The sequence below is a fragment of the Microcebus murinus genome, chromosome 17 (assembly GCF_040939455.1).
Source record: "Microcebus murinus isolate Inina chromosome 17, M.murinus_Inina_mat1.0, whole genome shotgun sequence".
Classification (NCBI taxonomy): Eukaryota; Metazoa; Chordata; class Mammalia; order Primates; family Cheirogaleidae; genus Microcebus; species Microcebus murinus.
This window is the reverse complement of record NC_134120.1, coordinates 45,734,856-45,752,252: the sequence shown is the minus strand read 5'-3', so window position 1 is coordinate 45,752,252 and position 17,397 is coordinate 45,734,856. Positions and strand designations below refer to the sequence as shown.

Genomic DNA, 17,397 nt, shown 5'->3' with positions numbered 1-17,397 from the left:
GGGGACGGTGCTCGCGGCTCAGCCCACGCCCGCAGGCTGCGCAGCGCTCATTGTCTGCCAGGGCGGCGCGCTCCCCTCCCCCTCGCCGTCCCCTCCCCACCCTTTTTCTCCCCTCCCCTCGATCCCTCCTCCTCTTCACCTCCAGCGCCCAGCGGCTCGCAGAGCGCAGTTCCGACCCACAGCCTGGCACCCTTCGGCGAGCGCTGTTTGTTTAGGGCTCGGTGAGTCCAATCAGGAGCGCAGGCTGCAGTTTTCCGGCAGAGCAGTGAGAGGCGCCTCCTCTCTCCTTTTTATTCACCAGCAGCGCCGCGCAGACCGGGACTCGCGCTCGCCCGCTGGCGCCCTCGGCCTCTCTCGCGCCCGGAGCAGCCTCGGCCGCCGCCGTTCTCCATGCGCCGCGCCCGCTCGAGGTTCGGCCGCTTCCTCCCTCGCTCGCTCCCCGCCTTCCTCCCCTCCTGCCCTGCCCGTCTCGGGCCTCCAGGCCTCGGCTCTCTGGCCGGGTCGGCGCCGAAGCGTCTCCCTCCTCCCCTCCCGGAGGGCTGTAGCGGCTCCCAGGTTCCCGGGACACCGCGGACAAACTTCTGGTGTCTTTCTGTCCCCGTGGCGCTTATCTGCGCGCAGCTTATCTCCGAGTTATCTCGGCGCAAAGGGGCGGGAGCCGGCAGTCGGGCGGGCAGAGAAACTTCTTTCTTGCTATCTAGCGGAGGTCTGTGTATGTGTGGGCATTAATTTTAGTGTGGTAATCTCCGCTGAGCCAAAGCGATTGGAAAAGCAGCCCGGAGGAGACCAGCCCTGCTGCATTTTGCCTCCCTCCCCCACTCCCTCCGCGTCTCCCTGTCATTCTTCCTGCTCTCCCCTTTGGGGTGGCCTTGGCTCCGGGGCGGTCTCGCCACCCCCCACCCCGCCCTGCGTTTTCCCCTCCTTTTCTCTGCGCTGCGCCCCACCCCGCTACGTCCGATTCCGGAACGGTTCGGCTTTTCCGCGGCTGAGGATGACCGCGGGCTGGGCCGGGGTGGCCGGGCCGGCGTGAGCGCGCGCTGCTGCCTGCAGGCGCGGGCCCTGCGTAAGGTGTGTGGCGCGCGGGCTCCCCGCACCGCCAGTGCCCGCCAGTGCCCGGAAGGTCCCGGCTGCGGGCTCCGCCCTGGCGCCCGCTTTCCCTGCGTTGGATTGCATTTCTCTCTGGGGCTCGCGCTCGGTCTGGTCGGCGCAGCCGGGGAAACTCTGGGAGAGCCAGCAGGGAGAACGCGGCGGTTTCGTTTTCGTGGACAGGTCGCCTTCTTTGCGCTAATGATTTTCCCGCGGGGAGCCCTCACGCCGAGGAATTACGAGAGAGGGGCGTCCTCAGGGAGGCGGGAGGCGGCAGAGCCGACACGCACTGCTACTTAATTTCTTTTGTGTGTCATCAGCCCCGAGGGAGACTCTTTGGGGCGGAAGGAAAGCCTAGGCCAGCTTCACCGAGATCACCCCTGGGATCTGGCGCGCGCACGGAGGAAGGATGCTGCCGAGGGGTGCGCGGGGAGGGCAAGGGGATCCTGGGGTGCCAGTGAGGGAGGGCGGGTCTCCCAGTCCTTTGAGGACCTTTTGGCGGCTGCGCAGGCTCCATTCCCCGCTCCCTCCCCAATCCCCACGCCCTGGGCCGACCTGGGATCTTCAGGGAGTCTTAAAGGTCCCATTTGACTTAGATCCCATTAGAGCTAGGAAAGGGAGTGGAGGTTGTCATACGCTTTTGGTAACCCGTCTTTATTTCTCCTCCCGTGTCCGTCTCCTCCGCTTCGCCTCAGGAGCTAGAAGTTAGCTTGGAGCGGCGCGGGACCGTGGATGGCCTTGACTGACGGCGGCTGGTGCCTGCCGAAGCGCTTCGGGGCCGCGGCTACAGACGCGGGCAACTCCGGGGCCTTTCCAGCGCCGGAGCCCTCCACGCCACCTTCCCCCATCTCTTCTTCGTCCTCCTCCTGCTGCTCCCGGGGCGGGGAGCGCGGCCCCGGCGGCGCCAACCACTGCAGGACGCCGCAGCTCGACTCCGAGGCGGCTGCCGGAACCCCGGCCCGCTCGCTGCTGCTCAGCCCCTACGCTTCGCATCCCTTCGGGGCTCCCCACGGACCCTCGGCGCCCGGGGTCGCTGGCCCCGGGAGCGCCCTGCCGAGCTGGGAGGACTTGCTGCTCTTCACTGACCTCGACCAGGCCGCGACCGCCAGCAAGCTGCTGTGGTCCAGCCGCGGCGCCAAGCTGAGCCCCTTCGCACCCGAGCAGCCGGAGGAGATGTACCAGACCCTCGCCGCCCTCTCCAGCCAGGGGCCAGCCGCTTACGACGGCGCGGCCGGCGGCTTCGTGCATTCTGCGGCCGCGGCAGCAGCGGCCGCGGCGGCGGCGGCCAACTCCCCAGTGTACGTGCCCACCACCCGCGTGGGTTCCATGCTGCCCGGCCTGCCCTACCTGCAGGGGGCGGGCAGCGGGCCGGCCAACCACGCGGGCGGCGCGGGCGCACACCCCGGCTGGCCCCAGGCCTCGGCCGACAGCCCCCCGTACGGCAGCGGCGGCGGCGCGGCGGGCAGCGGGGCCGCCGGGCCCGGCAGTTCTAGCTCGGCCGCGGCGCACGTCTCGGCGCGCTTCCCCTACTCCCCCAGCCCGCCCATGGCCAACGGCGCGGCGCGGGAGCCGGGGGGCTACGCGGCTGCGGGCGGCGGGGGCGCGGGCGGCGTGAGCGGCGGCGGCGGCAGCCTGGCGGCCATGGGCGGCCGCGAGCACCAGTACAGCTCGCTGTCGGCGGCCCGGCCACTGAACGGCACGTACCACCACCACCACCACCACCACCCGAGCCCCTACTCTCCCTACGTGGGTGCGCCACTGACGCCCGCCTGGCCCGCTGGACCCTTTGAGACCCCGGTGCTGCACAGCCTGCAGAGTCGCGCCGGAGCCCCGCTCCCCGTGCCGCGGGGCCCCAGCGCAGGTAAGGCTAGCGCCGCAGTGGGGGGCGCGGGCCCCGGCGCTGGGGCTCAGCGGGTGTGGAGCAGTTGATTGACTGGGGCCAGGATTTCAGGGCTTTCCTGTCCCCTCTGCACAGAGGTCGGCCTGGCTGCGGAAAGGATGCGCAGGCCTGTGTCAGGGTGACAGAGTCTGGTAGCGCTGATGCGATTCTGTTGTGCGGACTCTCTGGGTTCCTTTACACGGAAGAGACTAAGTGCACGTCCCTACCTCAGTGCCAGAGGGAAACTCGCGGAGTTCGGCTATTGGGGAAAAATGAGGCTGGGAGAGAACTGACAGGGCCTGAGCCTGCTTTGGGTGAGTGGAAAAGTGAGATTCCATGGTGGGGGTAAGTTTGGGGGTGTGTTGGGCGCTTGATCCGCCCTCTCTGCAAACACACACATGCACTTGCAGTCTCACCCAATCTCGCTTTCCAAAGGCGAGGAGTTGTGTGTGTGTTCCAGGAGAAGGGTATTTTTTTAAAAGAGTAGGACAGAAGGACCTAAGGGCTTAGGTAGCTCGTAGGCATCTCTCCCCAGGGAGGAGAGGGAAAGAAAAGGTGAGAGGACACCTGGACTGGGCAGCCCTTAGGCTTGGCATCAGCTGGACCTGGCTCTGTGGCCAGGCTGTGACCCTCACATCCTGGAGCTGGGGCACTTACGCTTCCTTTGGAGTTTAGCCCACCAATTTCTCAGCTTCCAGTTGCACTCATACTCTAACTCCTGTGTCTGGGGGCCACTGAGAGGTAAACTGGGAAAACACAATTGTCAAAAATACCCGGAAATACCTCATTTTGAAGAATGTTCTGTTCTGATCCAGCAGGGAGGAGGGTGTGAGCCCTGCGGTTTGGGTTCTTTCTCAGGCACACCAGCCGCAGCATTCCGCTTCCTCAGTGCTTTCACTGGTCGCTCTTGCTTTGTATTTCACCTTTCCTTTAAGGAGAGACAAAACCTTTTTTATTGTTGCTGTTTGTTTGAGGGGAGCTGTGGAGCGGCCTTTAGGTCACCTGGGTGGCAAGGATAAGAGAGACCCACCAGGCCAAACTGTCCCGCTCCAGTGTCTTGTGTACCCCAGGTCTGGGCTTCTTGTGGGAGCCTCGGTGCCACCTCAGGAACAGCAAATCCTTTTAGGGACCCTGATGCGTTAAGATGAAGTGGAGCATTTGCCTATCTTGTGTTCAGAAGACATACTGGAAATGCTAGTGGCCTGAAAGTGAAGGGACTGATTTGAACAGCTCCCCACTAGGAAAGTTGAGAGGGGCAACAAACTTCTTGGTAACAAGCCCTTCTTCTTTTCTCCCAGGAGCTCCAAGACTTTGGTCACAAAATTCCCTCTTCTTCCTTCTGCAAAGCTGGTTCTGGAGACCATCTTTACTGTCTGTGTCTGGAATGGGGTTGGGGACCCTGTTGAAATTTGCCCTGTTAGGTTGGGCTTTAAGAGAGCAGAGGGCTGCCACCCTTCCTGCTGCATAGGGACCCATATTTGGCTCCCGGGAGCAAAGAACGGGAGACCTCGGAGACTGGGAATCTTCAAAGGACGGGAAGAGGGTGGTGGGTGGGTGTAAAGTTTCTTTTGTCAGTCATGGAGCCTTATAGGGAATCTGAAAGGGTACGTTAGTTGGGTGCAGTTAGAGCACAGTCCTGGGGCTCTGCCTGTTTCTCCACACACCTTAGCTTGGTCTCTAGATTCCTTTCCCCTCGTCTTCCAGCATTTTACACGGCTGAGAGTGAGCTAGTCCAAAGGCTGATCAGGAGAGTCTTCAGATGTTTACAGTAACTGGTTCTGTATGAGAAATCCTTTTAGGAGCTGTATGGCACAGTTGCAGGCGAGTAGTAAGTTTCTTTTTGTTTTAAACTGAGCCTGTCCTTTCCTTGATTTGTTTCACCTTCTGGGCATGACATCACAGTTAGAAAAATCTTCTGTAGACCCAGAGTACATTTAAAAAAATATGGGAAGGGATTTGGAAACACTCAATTTTGCATGAAAAGTCTGTTAGGAAAGCAGGAAGCCACTGGGACCAAGCCAGTGTTTGGGGTGGGTGACCCTAATTTTTGTCTGTCCTCATAGGTGTTCTGATGCCAGCTTCCTAGCTAGATTTCCTGTTTCTTCACTTCGATTTTTTTAACAAAACAAACCATTTTTTGGAGGCAGACTCTTTAATTGATTTGAGCAAACACAAGGGCTAAAACCCAAGTGCTAAGCGTTATCAACCTGCACAGTTTGGTTTTTCTAGAAACCCACTTAGTATACCTCTCCCTGCCTGGGGGTGGATGGGGTGAGCTCAAGGTCCTCACAGCTCTTTATTCCCTGGGTGCTGCACCCTCCTAAGCTCCCGCCCCAACTGTCACCCGCAGCAGCACCCCAGCAGCCCTGTTACAAAAGGATGATGAGCTGAATGAGGGGAGCTTGGTGAACAAGCTTTCAGCACAGATTTTATAATTTTTCTAAAACTTTTTTTTTTTTTCCATTTTAGTTGGTTATAGAATTGTAGCTGCCTGGTGGGGGTGGGAGGGAGGGAGGTAGGGAAGGAATGAGAGAGATTTTCTTCAATTAGAAATAAGCAAACTTCCTAGATTTTGTTTACCCAAAGCGGACTTTAAATGAAATTTTGTCTTTGGGTTTTCAGATGAAGAAAGAGTTCTACCTGGGGGTTCACGCCACCGTTTTCTCCTGGGCGTCTTTATTGTTCCCAGCAGAGAGGAAGGAGGCCAGGCTTAGGGCTGGGTTTTCCAGGGAACGCCCCACTCCTCCATCCAGAGGGGCTCTGATAGGTAACATTTTAAAGTCAACAACAAAGACGAATACCTTGTTTAACTTCAGCGTCCTTGAAGTCCTGAGCATTTTACTGATTACCGTAGTCAATAGTGGCTTTTAGGGCGGAGAAGAATAAATCTTTGTGATGTGTTGTAAGTTGCAATATCCCCATGACAACTTTGAACTCGGGTTGTGTAGGATGCTAGGTTCTTTTAAACTTAAGACATAACTCAAGAAATCAGGAGAAAAGAGACTTGTTTTGTAGGGTAAATAGTATTGATGGAATTAAAGAGTTTCTATGCTAAAGTCATATTTAAATATCTTTACCACACAGTTGATGGTAGGCACAAGCTATGAATTGCAGGGGAATGTGTGGGAGTAGAAAAACTCTAAAGCGTAATGTGTATTTACTTTAAAAAGTAATTCAGAAATGCTTTTTCAAGAATGCCAAACTAGAACATTTACACCCTCAAAGAACCCTAGGAAACATTTTTTTAAAAAAGTCTACATAAGAACCTATCTCATTTTTGAGAATAGATATTCTTATTTAACCTTCTTGAGGAAAAGTAATAAATGATAGAACCATGAACTCTTAATTAAGAATTTGTTTTTATTAGCAGGCTCAGGTTAGTTGTGAATTCTAAAAACTAACCAAATAATAAAAATGATATAAAATAGACACAAGTTTAAATAGATTGCATAAATTGAAATTTTAGTGTAGGAAACTCAAGACTATTATTTATCATTGGGAAGTTCTTGGTAATTTTCTCAATCAGTAAAGTGTCAACCTTTTGTAAAACCTTTGCAGTTAGAAGCAATTAGACACACTTCTAAATCAGAATATTTAGTGTTTGATCCCGTGGCAAAAAAGTAAAACTTAAACTCTGTACTTAATAACGTTAGTGCTTTTTTTCCCACCTGAGAAGACCGGAGTAATTTTCCCATTTATAATTTCTAATTATCGTAAGTTCCCAAGAACGGTACTTTTATTTCACTTGACTATTTTAAATTGGAGAAAAGGTGAATAAGGAAGGGTGGCAGATACAGAAAATACCTTTTAAAAATTATTTGAGACAAAAGTAAATAAGGCATCCCCACTGCGTCCCGGGACATTTGTGGGTTGCAGCGGGGGTCAGTGATCTGCGTTAATAGTGTGTGGCTGGGGGTTGGCAAGTGGCATCTTGTAATTCTGATGGATTTCAGTTTTAAAAAGCTCAGGGGGAGCCTGAGAGTAGGGATCAGGGGACCAAGCCGACCCCTGAGGTCCTCTGCTTTCAGCGCTGACTCCGACCTTCCCAAGGTCTCTCCTGGGGCGCCCACTCCTGGGGGTGCCGGAGTATCGGACAAATGGTCCGCAGATCAATAGCGACCGAAGCAAACCCGGGCTCCGGGCGTCGCGGCCGGGAAAGCGCCGCGCGGAAGGGCGCGGCGGGGAAGCGGGACAGGCGCCTGCGGCAGCGGGTTCGGGGTCTGGGGTGTTGGGGTGCGGCGGGGAGGCGGAGGGGCGGCCCGCGCGGCCTCACCCGGTCCCCTGCTCTCCCGCAGACCTGCTGGAGGACCTGCCCGAGAGTCGCGAGTGCGTGAACTGCGGCTCCATCCAGACGCCGCTGTGGCGGCGGGACGGCACCGGCCACTACCTGTGCAACGCCTGCGGCCTCTACAGCAAGATGAACGGCCTCAGCCGGCCCCTCATCAAGCCGCAGAAGCGCGTGGTGAGTGTGACCGCCGCCCTGCCCCGCGGCCAGCCCCGGGCGCCCCGCGGGGACAGGTGCGTCGCCCTGCCCTGTGGGTCCCGCCGGCCGCCCGGCCCCAGCGCTCACCGGCTGGCGCCCGAGCAGAGGTCACCCTGAAACCCGCGTCTGGGAAGCCAGGGCAGCCTTGCCCCGTATTTGCACTTAGGGAAGGATGTCCCTAAATGACAAAAAAGGGAAGGTGCTACCATTTTTTAAAAGTTCAAAAATCTATATTTACACATCTCTAGATGTACTTGCCAATGCACTGAGATAATTCTGGAAGAACGCACCAGAAATTGGTAGTGGTGGTAACCTCTGGGGAGAAAAGCTGAGTAGACCGACCGCGGCCAGGGGAAGGAAGATTTTTTTCACTGTGTACTCTTTGGTCTGGTTTGGATTTTATTCCCGAAAAACCACGCTCACTTAGAACATTCCCCTCAAATAGAATATGACAGAAACACACCCACCCGCGTGCCCTCGTCACAGCCTCATTCTGGGCCCCTTTCACTTTGTCCTTTCTGCTTCTTGGTCCCTTCTGTCTGTTACCCGGGAGAGGGACAGGTTTAGCCCCAAATTCCATATGTCTTTTGGATTGCCCTTGAGGCTGAAAATTTAATCTTGTTATTTTGCAATCTGGTTGTTGAGAGAACTACATAGAACTTGAGAAACCATGTAGTCTGTATGCTCTCAAGTTGAGAATTTTCACCAATTTGGACACATTTGACCATGTTTGCTCGTATGGGAGTTCTGATTTTCTTCTAGAAAGTTATCTCCTATTGTCATTGTTAAGTGTGCTTATTAGCAGGAGAGGGTATTTACCACTGTAGTGATTAGAGAAAATAAAGTTTTCACAAACCCCATTGTAAGGCTAACATTTGTTTAGCCAAGTACTCATAATCTAATAACCTTTTAAAGCTAAATATTTTACAGTTAGATGCCAGACGTCTTAAGTATCCAAGTAATTTATTTAATTGTTATACTCTAATTAGCAGGAACAAATGCTATACACGTTGTTTGTGTTAAATAGATTAGAGTGAAATTGCATCACAATGTAAGTCTGACACCTTAAAGAGAAGCAATTAGTTTTATGGTTGTTTTGTTTTTAATGCATTTAAAATAAAGTGGCCGAGGTTAATTTAATGAGTATGTGCCTTAAGCTTGTTACAACCTCCCACAGCTTAAAATTTTCTTTAAAGGACACACTTTAATTTCATCGTGTGACTCTCTATGGTTTTCATTTTTCTTAAATGTATCACATTAAAAAAGAAAAAGTCGCTGGAAAATATTCCACAGTTCCTTGTTTCCATGTATTAGAGAATGCATGAACAATGAAACTGATTATTACCATTTTGAGGGGAAGGCAACATTGAGCTGGGTACTAGCTGAGCTCTAAAAGGTAACATTTTTCTTGAGATTGAGCAAAATCTGGTATTTGGAATAATAGCCATTTAGGTTCTAGTTGCATTATAAATTTGATCTAATAACATCCATATTTAGATAGTGCTATTTGTTTTGTACGCTTACCCGTAAAAATAACTTCCCAGAAAGAAAGCGGTTTTTTAAACATTTCTGAACTCATTAGTTTTCTCCCTGTGAGGCAGGTGTCTTGGCAGTAACCAAGGTCAGCCAATATGCTTTGTAAATGGGTTATAAATGATACCAATTGAAGGGTGTGTTGCTATCAATTAGTTCTCCTTGTGGGCTTCTTATTTATGGTTTTGATGGATCTAGCTTAGTTCTCAGAAACAGAATGTTGAACTCAAGTTTGTTTAGCTAGCAGTACAGAACCAATCACTGTGAATCTGAACTTGTAATACATTGCAAAATAAGAGATTTATGGTGTAACTTGAATTCCTTGTCAGTGAGGAATATAACTGAGATCACTTGTTACAAGGAACTTTTATAACCCATTCACCTGCATTTCACATGTTTATGAGGACTGGCTTCACTTATGATCTGCAGTTGACAGTCATAAAGTTCTTTGTTATAATGGCAAATTCTGATAACAAGTTTGCTTCACATTGGCTCTAAATTCCACTGGAAACTGTCATAAATGGCCTGTTTAATGAACCTTCCTGTCCCTCACCTAGAAAATTATTTTATTTTAACCATAAGGAGAAAAAAGAAAAGCCTTGATGTGGAAGGTTTTGTTAATGTTTTCATCATTTAGCAAAGCAATTTCCCAAGTAGTTCTTCTGTCAGCCAAGCATATTCATTTCAACCAAAAGTCAAATTGATTGTTAGCACTGACTTCTTAGAAATGTTGTAGTGCTAAAAGGTTTAGCAGTATCTCTTTGTTTTTTAATTTGTCTGTAAAGAGTGATGCTAAAGTAATGTAACAGGGTATGAACTATAAATGAAAAGTTCAATTTCTTCTTCTAAATTTGCAGGCAAAGATTTTGGAAATCTCTCTTATAATCTGAATGTTCAGTACCTGCTCAGTTTACATTTTTGTTTTCTATTCCTTTACAATTTCTTTTCTTCTCAAGTTTTGTAATTTTCAGTTTGCTTGGGTCCCTGAGTTTTCCCCAGAAAACTTTTTATTGAGGTTGCAGCACAATTTTTATAGTAATTTAAAACAACTTTTTTAAAAAATTTAGATTTGGTAATTTTAAAACAAATTTTGTATTTTGCCATTTGGGGTAGGAAATTATATACTAGCTTAAATTTTCACTCTTTATAATTGACATGCAGTAATTTAGAGAAAACATTTATTTTAAGGGTGTTATGGACATAAAGAAGACAGAAATGGGAGTGATAGTGCCTGACAGGTAACTTTTCCCGGTAATAACAATTAACCTTTAGTATGAACAAAAGTAGAACATAACAGATGGAGCAAATAAAATATATTTGTGTCACTGTGTATAAGACAATGCCAGTGTTAAAGCAATGCTGTGAAATTTGCTTGTACCTTTTGTGAAACGTATAAAATAAAAATTCAGGAAGTAGGCAGTCACAATGATAATTATGGAATGTATTAAAATGTATTTCTTTACAAAAATTTTATACCTTTCTTAAGTCCATTTCCATTAATGTATACAGACCCTGGTAACATTTCTGGTTTATTCCTCTACACATATCTAAGAAAACTGATTATCTCCAGTTTTCAGGGGAATTGGAGACTGCCCAAAGCCATTTAGCACATTGGCAGGTGGCTTGTGATTGCACTGCATGACTTATATCTCAGACCCGTGACAACAGTGCACAGCCAACTGCTGTGCGTGGACCGGGTGGGGGGCTTTAATTTGAGAAGTCTAATTGTATGTTTCAGAATGTAACTATTTGGGCAACTTTTAGAAAGTGTGTTAATTCTCCTTAAAAATTAACGGTAGTAACTGAGAAACAGATTCTTGGAGAAGAAACCATGAGCGAGGCTCTCCGTGTTACAGTGCTGGTAAAAGCTTTGCATGGAGTATGAGCCAACCGTGTGACTGCTTTCCAGTTATTCTAGAATCTGTGCTGATGCTCTGGAAGAGCAAATCAAATGTATGGTATCAAGCACACTTTGCAAACCTCAGGTTTCTCGGTCCAGGAAGGTCAACCTAATTACACTTGAAATTTTTTCTCAAGAAACATTTCATTTATGTAATTAAGCAGGCACATGCTTGTTGATGACAGGGACATGATACATCAATGTATGAATGTCGAGTATACATAAAAATCATTTATTATTTTTCTACTTGCATTGTTGTGCTGTTTCTAGCCTTCGTCACGGCGGCTTGGATTGTCCTGTGCCAACTGTCATACCACAACCACCACCTTATGGCGCAGAAACGCCGAGGGTGAACCTGTATGCAATGCCTGTGGACTGTACATGAAACTGCACGGGGTGCGTCGATTATTCTGCTCACTCATAGATGCATAGTGTCTGGTGTGTACATGGTTTCAGTTTAGAAAACTGGACAAATGAAAGGGTGTTAAAGTGAAAAATTTGAATGCATATTTTATTGACTATACTCTGTATTCAATATATATGGAATATATCCACTTTATTGAATCTATGGTGCTATTAATTATAACGTAAACTATGCACCAGTAAGAAACAAACAAACAAAAAATGCTGCCAATTAGACTATCAGAAACATCCATTGTAAGACACATTGCAATTTTAGAAACGTTAAAATGTGGAAAATGTTCATTTTAGAATTAATAACATAGTAGTAAGCCTGAACAGTTAAAGAAATCAACTAGGCGAGCAATAACTAGAAGTAATCAAAGACTTTTGTGCAAAGGAGTAATATATTTGGTAGTTATAGTTTGAAAGATTTCATTTCATTTCTTTTTTTTCAAAGATTCTGTTTCCAAATAATCATACTTCATTTTAAAAGGTTGCACAAAATATTACAAACACCTGAATCTTAAAAAGAAAATAACCTTGCATCCGTCAGAGGAACAGAATATTTGATCTCTTTAAAAATACTTATTTAATAAATACTCTATAATTGAAGTCATTTTAAACAATAAACATTAAGTTGAAGGAATTAAATTCTCCTTGGCAAATCACCTCATTTCCCCTGAAAGAATCTCTACATTTGATGGGGAAAGTGTAGTCTTTGTGCACTTGGAATCTATTGAGTGTGTATAAAAATTGGATTGAAACTTACACCAAGTTCTTTTTATTTATTTATTTATTTATTTATTTATTTATTTATTTGGCTACATCTGTGGAATACACCAAGTTCTTTTAAATGGGGGCTTTCAGTACCAGTGTTGAATCTTGAGTTTGGTTTTTCTTCAGTATAATATTGATTAAGCTTATGGCCTATGTGAAAATTTTTTAGGTGCCTCGACCTCTGGCTATGAAAAAAGAGGGAATTCAAACCAGGAAACGAAAACCTAAGAACATAAATAAGTCAAAGACTTGCTCTGGTAAATATAATAAAATGCCATTTGATTTTAAAGTATTTGCCTGTCTTAACAGTAGCGTATATGTATATTTATAAGGTTCATTTTGAATGTTGCAGGTAATAGCAATAATTCCATTCCTATGACTCCAACTTCCACCTCTTCAAACTCAGATGATTGCAGCAAAAATACTTCCCCTACGACACAACCTACAGCCTCAGGGGTAAGTGTTGAAACAATGTAGACTCCTTCTAAGTTAGTGAGTTGCTCTCTAGTAAATTATCTCAAATTTTATCTTATCTGGTAGTACAATAGTCTAAACCAACAGTTCAGTTTAGTTAGCTGATACCTAAGAATAGTTTTTAGAGGAAATTACATTTAAATGTCAACAAAATGACAAACTGAAGTACTTTACAAACCTCTTAATTAAGATCGATATCGTTTTTATGGTTAAATTAACCCAAGTAAAAGCAAGAAGTTTTGGTTTTAAAGAGCTTTAAATTGTTTTATTTCCAGGTTTTTATTAGAGCTGCTATGTATGTATGTATATGTGTATTTCTAATATAGATCAGAAAAGCTAAAGGCCAGTGGTTTCATAGGTTCCAGTGTCCATGACATTAAGTTGGTTTTGCTTATAACATCAACTCCAGCTTTCCTTTTCTTCTTCCTTTTTTTTTTTTTTTTTAATCCAAAGCAAAACCCATAAAGTGTTATGTGCTGCAGTATTCAGTGATTTTTTTTTTTCTTCTCCCAATTGTGCTCTTGCTGGGAGACCTTCTTGTCTTCCCATGCACCTTAATTGTTCTGGGGTTTATTTTCAGCCACATGACAAACCTGGCAGCGATTTGTGCCCCTGTAGACAGGAGATGCCAGGGTCTTTGTGAAGATCACAGTTTTTGTAAAGCTGTGATTGAAACTCAGTTTGCCTCAGCTAAAGAGCATTTTCCCTCCCTAGTGTTTCCCAAATTTACCTGGAATGCTCTTGAAAAAAATTGCTGGGCCCCACCTTAGACCTTGGTGAGCCTAGGGCAGGGCCCCTGGGGAAGCAGGATTTTAAAAATGTGCCCTGGTGATTTTTAGGTTTACGCGGAGACTAGCCTAGGAGACTAAACGCTAGCATTTGAATCCCTATTTACTTAGTGATTGTTTTCTACATTTAGTTTTGCATTGGAACTATTTGGGGTACTTTAAAATACTACAGATTCCTGGGCCCCACCCTGGGTTTTCTGAGTCAGAGTCTCTGAGGGTGGGGCTTGGAAATTAGTATTTTTGAACAAGCGCCCCAGGTGAAATTGAAACTGCTGCCCTGGAGGTGTTTGGGAAGCACAGACCTGGTTTCTTTGCATTGTATTTTTACTGGGTTTAACAAACAAAAATTAAATATTTAAAAGAAAATATTTGAACTGTGCTTCTCTTTGTCCTCCGACCAAATTCTTTTGCACTTTTTCTGTAATGGAACAAGACGTCTGTTCAGAGTTTCACAAAGGAAAAAGCCATTTAGTTGTTTTTGTCTGTTACAGATACAGTTAAAGAATGTTTCTAGTCTTTTTAAAGTTGGATTCTGGTATATGATTTTTTTCTTACAGGTGGGTGGGATGTAACTTTCAGGGTCTAAGGTGGTAAATAGAATGTGTTACTTGTGGGGAAATGAAAAGATCAAAATTTTAAGATATTCTTTATTATGCATTAGTCCTCAGAGGCAATTATGTAGCTAAGTGAGCCAGAATAGGGTCTGGGTTTTCCAGAGCATGGAAGGAGCAGCCAGGTGTGTGTCCTCAGCGCCCGCATCTGTCCCAGCTGAAATGAGGATTGTTGCCCTCTCCCGCTCTTTTTTTGGTGACACATCCAAGTTAAGAGAAGCAAAAACCTAATTTGAATGAGAACTGGCACTGAAGTAGAGATTATTTGCCTAACAATGGGCTTTGCGGACTTGGAACTTTTGTGGGTGGGGTTAGTTTTGCTCTAGTGGTTTTGTGATGTAAAATTCCCAAATTCGCTATTAGCAAGTCCTATCAGTTGCCCTCCAGATAAAGAAGAGTAAAAAGGCCGCCCGGTCTGGCTGGAGGGGGCGCCTCGAGAGTTCCACAGCTGGTCCAGGGCTTGCTGGTTGGGGTCCAGGAGCCAGTTGTGGCTGGTGTGTGTGCTGCAGCCGGGGGTGGGGGGTGAGGGAGGTGTGTGTGGGGGTGGGGCTCTTGGTGACAAGGCTGCGCCCCTTTTTGGGGGGGCGGGGTTTGTTGCTGGTCTGGCTGCCTCACCTGCTCAATCCTAGAGACCCACTCCTCCTCACCTCTCCCCAGGGCACATGGCTGCCACCTGGGCTTGCAGGTTTCTGCCCCCCACCATGGTAACTCTGTCATGGATGTGTCCATACCATCATGGATGTTTCCATGAGCCCCTGCCTGACGTGTGTGTTGGAATCAGGCCTCCTTGACAGAAGCCCATCTGCTGGCTTCCTCTGGAAACTGTCCCACCCTAAGAATGATTGTGGTAGACTTGAGTGGTTTCCCCAGGTTGTTACCAGGGAGTACCTGTGTATGCCCATGGGTCCTTTTAGCACTTCCCAGTGTCTTCTCTGGGTGGGCTGAGCCTTCATGCATGTGGCCTGGCCAAAGTGGCAGCTGAGTAGCCGTGAAGAGTTTGCTGGAGGAGCCATCTGTGAGCAGCTGGCAGAAGCATTTTTAAAAGGTAGCTGTGTTGACAAAGGTGTGTCATTTTCCCATTTTGGTCACAGTGCATGATGTTGGTGGGCAGCTGGCTTTGTAACTGATTGCCTACAAATTTTGTGAAATGCTGTAGGTGAAGAAAATATCAGATCCACATAGCAAGGTTGTGTCTGGTGTTTAGAAAGTGTATGTATTACACAGCACCTTCCTTAGCGTGGAGTTTAAGCCTCCTAAGATAACGCATCCACGCTGTGGTCTCCAGTGCTCCCGTCGCTGACTGGTAGAAATGAGCAGTGTAAGGCTACCCTTGTTTAATGGGGCAACTGAGCTACAAAACAGAGGACAATCTCAGGCATGCTCCCAGTTGAAGAGTGAGGCCACACATTCCTCCATTTAGAAATGTTAAGTAGCAACATAACTGCCTAGCTTTAATGATTGTGAGCTACAGCAGGGAAGTTCAGAACTGTTTCAGAGGTTCATATCAAACTTGATCTTTATCTTAATTCCCCCTGGAAAAATCAGCTGTAGGTGACTACCAGTAGGCATTCCCAGCAGGCTTTTTAAAAGTCCTACCGCATGACAGGAGCAGTGTTTCTACTGGGTGGCACCAGGACCCAGGCATGGCTGGCACCAGGTTCCTGAGCTTTCTTGGTGGGGGTTCCGGGGACCGCAGGAGCTGAATGTTCTGGAAGGGGCTGTCAGTAGTGTGCTCCCGCAGTGGGGGCTCCGGCTCACCTCCCCAGCAGGAATGGAGGTGTGGGCAGGATCCTGGTATGCAGCATTCTTCTGGGATAAGTGTCAAAGTGCCACAAAAACTATTCCTGCCCTACTCTGAAGCCTCATTGACTTTTTGCGTGTCTGAGCTTTGTATACTTGTTGCTAATTTGTGCTTTCATGAGACCTGTCTGGGAAAAAAGGAGTCTTTCCTTCTGGTGAGAGTCATCATGTGGATGACGTGGCCTCCTCCCTGTGACTCTGTCTTGGTCGTGGGCTGTGTGCTTGTGGAAGGTGGCGGGAGGGCAGTGAGTTTCTGTCTGAGATTAGCAAGACTCCCGGCATGCAGTCCTGGAATTGAAGTATTGCCTATTTTGTTCCTTTGGGATTCTTTGTGTTTATTAAAAAATATGTTGAACTTAATTTTTGATCGGCAGTTGGTTAATTTCTGTGACAAAAATAGCCTTTCATTCTGGTTAAACATTTTCTTTCTTTCTTTCTTTTTTTTTTTTTTTTGAGACAGAGTCTCACTTTTTTTGTTGCCCAGGCTAGAGGACTGTGGCGTCACCTTAGCTCACAGCAACCTCGAACTCTTGGGCTCAAGCGATCCTCCTGCCTCAGCCTCCTGAGTAGCTGGGACTACAGGCATGCGCCACCATGCCCAGCTAAAATATATATATATATATATATATATATATATATATATATGTTTAGTTGGCCAATTAATTTCTTTCTATTTATAGTAGAGACGGGGTCTCGCTCTTGCTCAGACTGGTTTTGAACTCCTGACCTCTAGCAATCCACCTGCCTCGGCCTCCCAGAGTGCTAGGATTACAGGCGTGAGTGAGCCACCACGCCCGACCTAAAAATTTTCTTATACGTGTAGATTTACTGACCTAAATTTTCTTTGGCATTTGTTCTCCATGGATTGTAAGAATATTAAAATATTTTTTCTTGAATTCCATTTATTGACTGAGTTATATTTTTAAAATAATTTTTATTTCAAAATATTAGAGAAGGTTGAGTAATATTTTCTAGGTTTTTTTTTGTTGTTATTTGGAGAAAAACACAATAACATGTTCTATTTCAGCAATTCTCAAGTAAGACTTAATAAGTCCATAAATGGTCCTATTCCTCCTGTAACTCTTCCTATAACTCAAAAATCACAAAACTGGAGGACGCTTTATATAGCTCAATTCCCAAATTTTATAGATGAAAAGTTTTTTAAAAAAAGTTTCCTTTTGGCTAGGAGAGATTAATCTGGGGATGAAATTAGCACTAAAACAATGTCTGAGAATAAGGAATCGTTGAACTATTTTGCTTGTCTTAAAGTAGTGTTTCTATAAATAATTACTTAAAACTTTAGTGAGACTACAGACACACACCACCATGCCTGGATGACTTTTTTATTTTTTGTAGAGACAGTGTATCTTGCTCTTGCTTAGGCTGGTCTCAAAGTCCTGACCTCAAGCAATCCTCCTACATTGGCCTCACAGAGTGCTAGGGTTGCAAGCGTGAGCCACCTTGCCTGGCCCCAAAATTAATACTATTAATTAATACTTACGTCAATATTAAAACTGCCAATATAATGTTGAAGTTACTATTAACCATAAAATATGAAAGTAAATGGAGATGAGCTATACCTGACTAGCCCTGGCTTTGCTGGCTGTTGTTCCATTTAAGAAGCAATGCTTCATGGCAGGGGCTGTTTATATACTTGAGAAAAA

General features: G+C 46.8%; 1 protein-coding gene across 2 annotated transcripts in view; it reads left to right on the top strand.

The window, feature by feature from the left end:
- The first annotated feature begins 204 nt into the window (after nucleotides 1-204).
- The window catches only part of GATA6 (GATA binding protein 6), a 31,227-nt gene continuing 14,034 nt past the window's right edge, over nucleotides 205-17,397 (top strand). Inside the window, exons 1-6 of one of the 2 annotated variants that reach the window (XM_012746253.3) lie at nucleotides 205-410; nucleotides 1,782-2,947; nucleotides 7,261-7,427; nucleotides 11,152-11,277; nucleotides 12,230-12,317; nucleotides 12,413-12,516. In XM_012746253.3, coding sequence (XP_012601707.1) covers nucleotides 1,819-2,947; nucleotides 7,261-7,427; nucleotides 11,152-11,277; nucleotides 12,230-12,317; nucleotides 12,413-12,516 — 1,614 coding nt within the window. In that variant the 5' untranslated portion in view covers nucleotides 205-410; nucleotides 1,782-1,818. Of the gene's footprint in view, nucleotides 411-1,533; nucleotides 2,948-7,260; nucleotides 7,428-11,151; nucleotides 11,278-12,229; nucleotides 12,318-12,412; nucleotides 12,517-17,397 lie in introns of those variants that run through there. The other variant, XM_075993597.1, reaches the window with a different exon arrangement.